The following is a 12,195-nucleotide window of genomic DNA, read 5'->3' on the forward strand; positions in this document are numbered from 1 at the left end:
CTCTTATCTTTGCTGAGACAACATGTGTTTCTGACCAATTGCTTTCACTCTTTTTATGTTCAGATCACTGAAATGCTTGAGAATACTGAAAACATGGGCTGGTAGAAATGTAGGTGGGGAAACATGAAGTGAATCATTTAGAGCTTTGCACAGCTCTCCACACGGTTTCTCAAAAAAAAGTCTTACATATTTTCTTTGTAATTCCCTTTTTTTTTTACTTTTCAAATCATGTCCATGTTTTTGTGTGTGTGTATATCTTCACATAACAAGTGCCACCAAAGTCACAAAGTAGAACAAAACCTGCTATGTTCTGCCCTTAGGAGCAGGATCGTCTCAACTCCATCTCCTCTAACGAAACAATCAACACAAACATATCAAGATCACCAAATGGGGTTGCAGTTGACAACAATAATGGGGTTGCAGTTCATAAACTTTGTACTCAGAAAATGTACCTGAAAGACATTTAACTGGTGCCTCCTGTAATTTATTTGGACAGCTCTTGCCCTGGAATGATCTCTACACCCAAATCTAATCATGATTGATAAGAGACAAACACACGCAACAGGGTGGCTCCTGTGGTATCAGTGATGTTTACAGCTCTGGCTGTGTGAATGGTGACAAATACCTGTTCTGCTTTTAGTTTAGTTTCTTAGTAAGTTTCTCATTGCATGCACTAATGTTTTTATGACTTGTAGACTTTATGGATAGGGATGGGCAGAGTACATCATATTATTTAAGCCCTTTACCAAATTTACTACATTTGCATAATTTTAAATTAGCAAAATGTTAAATATTGAACCATGATGATACATCATTTAAAGGCATTGCACAACTCAATTTCACTGCTTCTCAAAAATTGACAATAGCTCATGTAATTACTCAATGCAAGTAGTTTGAGTTCAAACACCACTCAGTATGCATATTTATGTATATACACACTCTTCAAACAGAAACATTTATAGAGGTAATCAAATATAGCTCTTCATCACAATTATCTTATTGTTAGCTATCGTTTAGTTATTTATCTGTAGTAATTAAGGTACTGTTCAGTTGACTGGAGTTTTTAATTCCAGGTGCCATCTGCTGGACTGATGCAGTAATGCAGCTTAGAACTTTTTGCTCCCAAAAAGTGGGTCAAATGAACTTAAAAGTCTGCATTTAAGGAGCAAAATAGATTTATCACATTCAACACGATGATAAGTTCATGATTATGTTTTATTCTAAAACAATATGATACATATAATACACAAACAAATTTGTCATGATAATAGGGTAAAATAGATTGTATTTGTTACACATCAGTTTAGGAAAAGCAAATCATTTCAACCAGACATGGAATTGATCAATACATTAAACCTGCATTCAGCAGTCAGATTCAGACACAAATAATGATAAGCTCAAGAAACACGACTGAGCGAAACATTTCACATGGCATGACAAACATAAAACACGTCAATCAATTTCAACTTTAAATGATAATGGAAAGAACTTCACTGTGTCATTGTGGCTAAAGAACATCAGTGTTCTGGGTCACTCAGACATTTGCCACAAACAACAATGGATTGTGTGGAAATAAACTAACCTGATCAAAGAAACTTAACCTTTTCATGCCACTCATGCCATGTGCTGTTGATGAGGGGAATTTAAACCAAGACCCAGAAGACGTAAACTCATGCAGACAAGGATAATGTTTAGAAGGACCACAGGACTCCACGCCACTACAGCGGATAATGCAATGTAACAAACTTTACAGCTTGCAACAGGCATGCCTTTGATTCGCCAAACGACTCCACATGTAAAGTCCAGTTCTGAAATATTACTAACCCCAGAGGTTCTCCAGTGAGCTTGACAACAAATTCTCAGATAAAATTCACTATGCTGATCAGACTAAAGCAAAACCAATAACCCTGCTCACTGATCAGGGACTCCAGTGTTTTTGGTTTTGCATGAGGACTCTCTGAGAAACTGAAAAAGCCATTGCGAAGGAAGGTCCTTCAAAACATTTTTCCTCTTGCAAAATGACAGAAAAAGTTATTTTTGTTGGATTTAAAACAAAAAAGAAATAAGAAAAAAATAGATAACCTTGGGCAAAGAAATATATTGTAGAAAAGGAAAGCTAAGACAGGTGCAGAGTGTTTGATGGTTTCTCCCCAGTTTCCAGCTGTGTCACACACTTAAAAATTCTAAGAGGAGTCTCTAGCCTTTCCAATGGTTCATACATACCATCTCACCCCTAACAGCCTCACTAGTGCTTGGAGAGCTCATTGGATAACCAGTCCAGTCCTTCATAGAGTCCAGTGCCCTGTGTAGCGCAGGTCGCTTGGACATACCACTGCAAGAAGCCCAGACAGAGAAAATAAATAAATAAATCAACAAAAAGAAAAAGAAAAGCAGACCACACTCCATTCACCAAGTATGTTAGAAAAAAGGTACAATGCTGTCACTGGGGTGATACCTTAAAGGTGCTGTATGTAAGTTTTTGACTCTACTAAAGCATAAAAATACCATAATATGTTTGCAGATATTTAAGAAATATGCTAAGTTAGCATACTTGTTTATCTGAAAAACAATGCTACAGTCAGTTATTCTCCTTTGAAAATGTGCGTTCTGGGCCGGAATGTCGGTTTCTGTTTTGGTTTGTGAAACCCGCCCACTGCCAGTTTACTCAATTGTATTTTGGGACCCCGGATTGCTAGTTGGCGGAAAACACAGCGCATTTCATTTCATTCATGTCAAGTGAGCTCGTTCCTGTTGGTGTTGTCAATCTGGCAACCTGCATGTGCTCAAGTCTGAGGAGGAGGGGCCGGTGAAAAAAACCCTCTCCAATATTTTGAATTTGGACTGCAATACCTAGTTCAACCATTCGGTGTCAATCCAACATACAGCAGCTTTAAGGTACAAAATCTAAAAGGTAAATCTTTGTACCTTATTTACCCCTAAATACTGTATATTAGTATCTTCTAAATGGGTACCACCCCAGTAACAGTTTTGTACCTTTTTTTCCTGAGTGAGCATGCACTTTAAAATTTTGATTTCAATCACTCTTAAGAAATAATTGATCTTTTTTTAAATGTCATTTAAACACTTCAATCTGTACCAGTCATTTTTTGAGAAGTCAGACTAATAGGGATGTAACGATATCAAAATCTCACGATAATATCACGATATGAAATCCACGGTACGATATTTGTAAAGATATTTTAAAAAAGACAAATGAAGGATTGGGAAAACAAACTTTTAGCAAAGAAAACTTATGTTAGAAAAAAGTCAGTGAATTGACTTGTACCTGAACTTTAAAGGAAACTCAACCTTCTTTTTATTTGTGGTATACAGTCATTTAAACCGCTAGCTATCAGCAATTCATACTGCACCTTTAAGCTTTTATTTTGACAGAAAAGGCAGTAGAGCTTTTATTTTGAAGGAAAACTTCCGTGAAAACAGGCTTACAAAAAACGCCTCTCACTACAAATCTAGTGAAATGCTGTAATCATCTGCCACGTAAATAAAGCCTAAAGCCCCGTTCACACCGCCAGCGACACACAGCGACAGAGCGACATAATCCCATTCATTTTCAATGGAGAGCTGGTGACTTCCGGCGACACGAGCGACAGTGACCATTGGCGACGTAATGTGGGCATCAAGCGATGCAAGTCAAGCGACAAAAGTTCAGAATTCTTCAACTTTATGCAAATAAGCAGCGAATTTCGCGAGCGACAACCAATGGGACTGAAGTCAGTGGAGAGCACATGATTCATCTGCTGTAGTGGAGCGTTACGGGGTAACTAGGCAACCAGTAGTGGGAACGCCCACTAGCGACATCAATTGCCAGCTACAAGCGACAAACAGCGAAAAAGTCGCTGGCGGTGTGAACGGGGCTTAAATCCCCATTCACACCGCCAGCGACACACAGCGACAGAGCGACATAATCCCATTCATTTCCAATGGAGAGCTGGCGACTTCCGGCGACACGAGCGACAGGGACCGTTGGCGACGGAATGTGGGCGTGTCAAGCGATGCAAGACAAAAGTTCAGAATTCTTCAACTTTATGCAAATAAGCAGCGAATTTTGCGAGCGACAACCAATGGGAGTGAAGTCAGTGGAGAGCACGTGATTCATCTGCTGTAGTGGAGTGTTACGGGTAACTAGGCAACCAGTAGTGGGAACGCCCACTAGCGACCTCAATTGCCAGCCACAAGCGACAAACAGCGAAAAAGTCGCTGGCGGTGTGAACGGGGCTTAAATGGTGGCTGTTGCGTTCCCAAACACGCGCTAAACTCACAACACGTGCAATAAACGAGTTCACTGCATTCACTGTGAACGGAGACGTTTTGAGCCGCGGAAAACACTAAATGAAGTGCGCGCTTTGCTTTGAAACACGCAGCGCAAACAGACTTGATGAAGGGATTAAGCCATATTGTGCTTTCGGTTTTAGTTCATCTGACAGATACCGTGTCAAAGCATAATGGCCCGAAACACAACTTTAAAGACCTTTTATGGTAGAATAAGAAGTTTAAATATATATTTAAAAACAACACATATCGTCATGTTTCATCTGCTGTAGTGGAGTGTTACGGGTAACTAGGCAACCAGTAGTGGGAACGCCCACTAGCGACCTCAATTGCCAGCCACAAGCGACAAACAGCGAAAAAGTCGCTGGCGGTGTGAACGGGGCTTAAAATGGTGGCTGTTGCGTTCCCAAACACGCGCTAAACTCACAACACGTGCAATAAACGAGTTCACTGCATTCACTGTGAACGGAGACGTTTTGAGCCGCGGAAAACACCAAATGAAGTGCGCGCTTTGCTTTGAAACACGCAGCGCAAACAGACTTGATGAAGGGATTAAGCCATATTGTGCTTTCGGTTTTAGTTCATCTGACAGATACCGTGTCAAAGCATAATGGCCCGAAACACAACTTTAAAGACCTTTTATGGTAGAATAAGAAGTTTAAATATATATTTAAAAACAACACATATCGTCATGTGATCACGATAATATCGAGACAGTTTTGGTATCGTGAAATTTTCGATATTGATAATATCGTTACATCCCTACAGAATACCAAACCAAGATAATGTGAAAAGCAATAGTAGCAGTGGTTTTGTCTGGCATATTTACTTCTGTTCACGAGTTCAGTGTTGGGAAGATTCTATTTTTTATTCTTTGAAACAAATTAATACTTTTATTTAACAGGAATGCATTAAAATGGACGTAAAGCGACAGTTGAGACTATTCTATTATTCAATTTCAAATAAATACTGTTCTTTTGAACTGAAAAAAACTCTACAAAAAGTTTCCACAAAAATATTAAGCAGCACAATTGTTTTCAACAATGAAAATAATAAGAACTGCTTCTTGAGCAGCAAATCAGCATATTTCTGAAGGATCATGTGACACTGAAGACTGGAGTAATAATGTTGAAGATTCAGCTTTGCATCACAGGAATAAATTGCATTAAAATGATCAAAATAAAAAAACAGTTATTTTAAATTGTAAAAATATTTCACAATATTACTGTTTTAACTGTATTTTTGATCAAATAAATGCAGCCTTGGTGAACATAAGAGACTTCTTTAAAAAAAAAAAAAAAATCTTAGAGAGTAGGTAGCGCATGCTGGTGTTACCGTTCTACTGCGTAGACTCTGCAGCCCAAGTTTGTCAGTGAGTTCACTGACAGCCATGGCGTTAGGCAGATCCTGTTTGTTAGCGAAAACCAGCAGCACGGCGTCCCTCAGTTCATCTTCCTGCAACTGCACATACGCACAGGAAAATACACCGATGAGGCAACTCAGCCACATTAAGCAAACAAAACACTTCCACAAATGTCCTGATTCATTGCACTTGATTGCCATTTGAGAAGATCACAATGATATACGCTACCATTTTAGAAAGCTCTTCTGCAGATTCTGCCACTCTCTCTCTGTCATTGCTGTCCACCACAAAGATCAGACCCTGAGGACAAAGGGAAAAACAGAAAGAGCTATGAGTCTCTGCAAGGACTACAATAAGTAAGAGTGCCCTTATATTATTTTGCATGAATACACATCAAGACCATACCTGTGTGTTCTGAAAATAGTGTCTCCAGAGAGGACGAATCTTGTCCTGGCCACCGACATCCCACACAGTGAAGCAGATGTTCTTGTATTCAACAGTCTCTACGTTAAAACCTGCCCAAAAGAAATGCAGTGATATACAATACATTCAGTGGAATAGTTCTGCTTTTTAATGAAACACTGGCTGAATGTTGTGGTGTAAGACAGGACACTCAGGCAATCACTGAAGCCACATGTATGATGACAGCCAGTGGACGTTGACATATCATAAAAGGAGTTAAGTACTACAATTTCATAAAAATTCCCAGAGGGATGATACGATACTCATATGACTCAGAACACAACACAAGACAATGACCTCAATCTACTCATGAGATCTGCTTTGAGATCATAGTCAAATCAAAAACAGTCCTGTCCTCTTACCTATGGTTGGAATGGTGGTCACAATTTCTCCTAGTTTGAGTTTGTACAGTATTGTGGTTTTGCCGGCAGCATCCAGCCCCACTGTAAAACAGCAAGAACTCATGATGAGAATAATGTTTCTAAATATATAAGAAAGAAACAGAAGTCACTTCTCCTAAAAACTCAATGAAGAGCTCATGTCTTAAATGGCCAAGGATATAAACTACACTGTATTATTCCAGTAAACAGACTTTACTAGAATATAAACCTAAATATGTACCTAAAAACCATATCACTCTATAGCAAACTATACAGTATGTAATATAATAAACCATTTTAACTGTACTGTATTATATTAGTTAAAACACTACAGAGTAGAACTGCACGATTAATCGTTAAAAGATCGAGATCGCAATTCAAACACCCACGTGATCTAATTGACCTATCGGTAAGCCCCTCCCCTCGAATGCAGATGAGCCAATGGCAGTCCAGTATCAGTTGCACGGGGAGAGGAACTCGGACATCTGTAGGTTTCAGTGCAATAGAGAAACATTGGAAGATCCGAAGCTTGCATCGGTTTAATGGTGTTTATGCTACAAAAATGGAAAAACGATGTGCCTAGGGTACTTGTAACACTAATTCCAGTTATCCTGAGAGGATAGGCAATGTCATTTATTTATATTCCATTTCCTAAATCCAACCAAAACAGAGCAAAATGTCCCTAAGCATTCAACCCCAAATGAAGACGAAAACGTTCATTTTCTGGTTGTCATACTCTCATTAAGTTACACTTTTCATCTGCTCAAGCAGAACGTTAATGTCATCTTGTGCTTCAGCAAGGTATCTCTGGCTAAAACTAGATAACATTAAGGCTGATTTATACTTCTGCGTCGAACCTACGCCGTAGCTTACGCATAGATGCACACCCATACGCCGTGGCCTGACGTGCACCTCTCCAAAAATCTAACAGCACGTCAATTCGCTGTGATTGGTCTGCAAGATCTCCTCCCTCCATATGTACTTGAGTTTTGTGCGTTTAAAATATTATAATATATATGTGCACTTTAATATATATTAAAATATATTAAAGTGCACATATATATTATAATAAATATAATATATTTTAATATTTAAGGTTACACCTTCTTATATAAAATAAAACAAAGCAAAGAACAAGTGTCTTATTTATTATACTACATAGCCTTATACATCAGTAGTTGTCCTCAACAAGCAATGTTGATCTGCCGTGGTACAAGTCCTTGTGCAGATTGAAAGAATGCCATCATCTCCTGTTCCGTTGTTGTCTCCTTTTTGTAGTTTTAAATAATGATTTGATATTTATTTGCCGCCGTCACGGCTATAATGCTTCCGACGAGCCGCTTCTTCTTTGGCTTTTGCCGTGGTACTGCGGGTTACACCAAAGACGCTCAAAGCTCAAGACGTTCGGATAGACGTTCGATCGGTCGTTCGAATGTTTGATTTTAACATGGAATACGCTTCATATATTTCTCTGTTCACGCTCCACTTCATCTGCCAGTGAAATCAACGATCTTATCAGATCTCCAGCCGCCATGTTTCAAACGATCCAAACTTTTTGTAGTTTTAAATAATGATTTGATATTTATTTGCCGCCGTCACGGCTATAATGCTTCCGACGAGCCGCTTCTTCTTTGGCTTTTGCCGTGGTACTGCGGGTTACACCAGCAACATGCCCGTGGACACTGCTGACTAGCGGTTTGCATGTGTACTGCACGTTGACGCGGACAATGACGCAGAAGTATAAATGAAAACTGACGCATAGCCTACGGTGTAGGTCCGACGCAGAAGTATAAATCAGCCTTTAGAGTTAGAGTTAAAGTTATGTGAGTCCATGCTAACGTACAAATCTAAATAGCGAATTGTTCTCACGTCATGTCGGTAAGCCCCTCCCCTCGAACGCAGATGAGCCAATGGTAGTCGAGTATCAGTTGCACGGGGAGTGGAACTCGGACATCTGTAGGTTTCAGCGCAATAGAGAAACATCGGAAGATCCGAAGCTCGCATCGTTTTTATGGGGTTTATGCTTCAAAAATGGAAAAACAATGTGCCTGGGGTTTTTGTAACAGTGATTCCAGGTATCCTGAGAGGATGGGCAAATTGGAAGATCCGAAGCTTGCATCGGTTTAATGGTGTTAAACCATTAAACCAATGCAGTGAAAGTCAAAAACACATAAACGAAGGTCTATATTAGAGTGCCTCTCCATATTAATCTGGTTAAATGTAAATTAATTTAATCTTACTCTGCGGTATATGAACGGTGTTAATCAGGGATGACGATTGCAATCGTGACGACCGTAACAATTCTCCCGTTTGCATTGTGATCTGTATTTTTACATATTTATTTTATATATCCTTCCATGGCATATTTAAGTCCCACTTGAAGGTCCATCTGTGTCCCAAATTTATCAGAAACACCTCGGAAGAAGGTTTTCACTGACAGCTGTCATTGTAAGAGAGTGAACAACAGCAACTAAGGGGGGCGGGGCTTACCGATAGGTCAATTTCTAAATGACAACGTTTCTCCCTATTAAACGTTCAAAAAAGTCTTACCAGAAACATTCAAATCTGCTTTCGCGCTCTCGTTGACAGACCATGTTTGGGTAAGAAACGGCTTCACAAACAGTCTTTTCAACCACAGTATTATTTCTGTCTTGCAATAATTTATATCACAGAAATACTGAGATAAAAGTTTTATAGTTTGGATATAAACACTGATGTCTATGGTAGCGATCAAAGATTATAGAATACCCAAAACGTGTCACTTGTATAGTTTTGAATGGGGAAAAATGCAACGCTCAATATGGCCGCTCGATTGAACGAAGCCCCGCGCGGAACTGCTTCCAGTGTACAACAGTGAGCGCAAGCTACATTAAAGTGATTATTATGATTTGAATATGGATATTTTTTTTGCAAAAACGCATCGATTCGCTACAGAAGGCCTTTGTTCACCCCCCGGAGCCGTGTGAGAGACTTTTTTTTTTATTTTTTATGGATGGGCGATTTTTATTAAGTTCTTTTGGACTGATGCATGCAACACCCGCTGAGTGGCATTAAACAGCTTGAAAGATCAAAGACAATTTTTAATATAACTCCGACTGGATTCGTCTGAAAGAAGAAAGTCATATACACCTAGGATGACTTGAGGGTGAGTAATTCATGGGCTAATTTTCATTTTTGGGTGAACTAACCCTTTAAAAGTAAAAAAACAAAACGCTTCAAAAACGCTGATTAATCCAATAAAGAAACAATTAAGTATTTATGAGTAAATCATTGAATCATTAATTTAAACCAATTTTTCATCATTTTAATATTAAAAATTGGTTCATTAAATGTATATAAATATATATTAATAATTCATTCAAATTAATTAAATATTTTTAAATAGACTGCAGCAATTCATTTGTCACAGCCTCTAGTAAATGACACATTACTTTGTTTAGTTCAGAAACGTGGGAGAATCGTGATCTCTATTTGAGACAAAAAATTGTGATTCTCAATTTATCCAGAATCGTGCAGCTCTACTACAGGGTACACTAGAACAGTACTGTACTGTACTAATAAATACTATAATTCACAGTACACCATACTAAAATCGACAGTACACTAATATATAAAGATAAATATTAGACATGCTCTTTAATTCAACTGAAAATATTGAAGATTATACAATTATGCATACAAAAATAAAACCGAAAAAAAACAACTAAAAACATAAATAAAATGAATCAGAATAAGGTCAGGTATAAAAAAATAAAGTAAAAAAAAAAAACTTTGTAAAGCTGACAAACTTTTAAAGTCTTTATTCTAAGTTTAATTTATTAAACTATTTATTAAAAAATTTATTAAAAAATTGTCTCTAATACTATGCACAATCTTACGCCAGTCAACAAAACCACACAGTTACGTTTTTATTAGTACACTCGCATTTATGAATGTGTAATATGGTCAAATATAAGTAAATAAGAGTGTAATTGCATTTAAGCATTTTCTATACTTTTTTAAATATTCAGTGAAGCCAAAAAGTACATTTTTCAAGTGAAAGAGTTCTTGGGCACTGAATATATTCATTGATACATTTCTGTATCACACAACACAATACGAGTGCGATACTAAAAATAAACGCAAGGTGGTTTCATGACAGTTATTACAGTAATTGGACAGTACAGTATACTTGAATATAAAATATACGTCCCTCGAAAATAAATTAAACTAAACGGTCTGTAGGTAATCTCCTGCTAAAGTCATTTATTCAAAGCTTGTGGGATCCTATCGCAAGATAACTCAGGAGGTAAATAAATGCGCACTTGACTTAGCTCTATCTCTACATGGTAAAGAAAAGCATACTTTGAATTGAAGCAGTTATAGTTTTGTATTTTATCAGTAATATTCCGGAGAATGACAGAATTGCGAAAGTTGGCTAACGCCACTAGCTTAGCTAGCATGAGTCTCAACACTCACCCATGAGAATTCTCATCTGTTTCTTTCCAAACAGCCTGCTAAAGATCGATGAGATGGTCAGACCCATGATAAAGCACACAAATCACCTACAACTACGGGGTTAATCCTAATGTCTAAAGTTTCTTCGCTGTGATGCTCGTCGGGCGTCAGGAAACCCTGTCGGCTCTGCGCATGCGTAATGCCACGTCACGGCGGCCGCCGTGGAAGAAATGACGAAACGCCACTTCCGATGAGTTTTTCCATAATTACAGATTTTAGAACAGATGAAAACAGCGCATAATAAAGCAAGCCGGTTCACATACTGTTAAAAATGACTTAATAATAATTATGATGATGGTAATAATAATAATACCAATATTATTGATATTCTTTAGCAGTATGGGCTTGCAATATTACATGTTGTAGTTGTAATAAAAGCCTGTCATTATGAAAATCTGTCAGTCGAAGGTGAACGTGATCTATACAAATAACGGATTAAAGATATGATATAACTCTTGAGCTGCAGCTATAAATATTTTAAAAGTTGGCTTCTTGACAGGCATTTTTTGCTATGATTTCGTGAAGTATATATCCTAGTGGTGCCAGAATAAATAAATGCTTTTAAATAAAGCATAACATTCCTCTCTTGACTCTTGCAAGAAGCGTAATATCAGCAGTTTGTGAAATGTACCATTGATCTAGAAAGGTTGAGCTATAGGCCAGAGCCTAAATGTATGTTCAAATGTTTATTACAAATGGACAATGTCATTTATTTTGTAATTTTGTGAAATGCAAGTCTTCCCTACTGGATAATTATGATCAGCAGTTTTATATGATTGTTTATATGGTGAATATGGGAATAATGCATCAATGTTGGAATCCATAAGGCACTAGAACTGGATGGTAACTGGACTGTCAACGTCCTTCTCATATATTCAGTACACTACGTTGGGCTTTTTTTTTCTTTTACAAAACACCAGACAACAGCAGCTAATTTACCATTTACAAATTCATGTACATGAAACAGTCAACCATATTATTCTGTCATAGTGAGGTAATCACTGTCATTACTCATTACAAAAGTACTGGGCTAAACTGAATTTTTTTCTTTTATTTGGATTACAATTTTTTTTTTATCTGTGCATACTTGCAATAAGATATTTCTGTATTTTTCAGATGAAACGACAAAAAGCAGATGAAATTAATTTGTCATGTCTATGCTGTATTATTAAAGTTAATAATTAATAGCATGGTGTATTATTC

General features: G+C 37.6%; 1 protein-coding gene across 1 annotated transcript; it reads right to left on the minus strand.

Annotated features, from left to right (window-relative positions):
* Positions 1-1,197: 1,197 nt before the first annotated feature.
* LOC107559620 (ADP-ribosylation factor 4-like) lies at positions 1,198-11,171 on the minus strand. Its single transcript, XM_016243519.1, has 6 exons — positions 10,954-11,171; positions 6,478-6,558; positions 6,059-6,168; positions 5,882-5,953; positions 5,626-5,751; positions 1,198-2,332 (listed from the first exon to the last, which is right to left on the minus strand). The coding sequence occupies exons 1-6, from the start codon at positions 11,018-11,020 to the stop codon at positions 2,246-2,248; spliced, it is 543 nt and encodes a 180-aa protein (XP_016099005.1). The 5' UTR covers positions 11,021-11,171; the 3' UTR covers positions 1,198-2,245.
* Positions 11,172-12,195: the final 1,024 nt, after the last annotated feature.

Source organism: Sinocyclocheilus grahami, unplaced genomic scaffold (genome assembly GCF_001515645.1).
Source record: "Sinocyclocheilus grahami isolate Dianchi unplaced genomic scaffold, SAMN03320097.WGS_v1.1 scaffold22.1, whole genome shotgun sequence".
Lineage (NCBI taxonomy): Eukaryota > Metazoa > Chordata > Actinopteri > Cypriniformes > Cyprinidae > Sinocyclocheilus > Sinocyclocheilus grahami.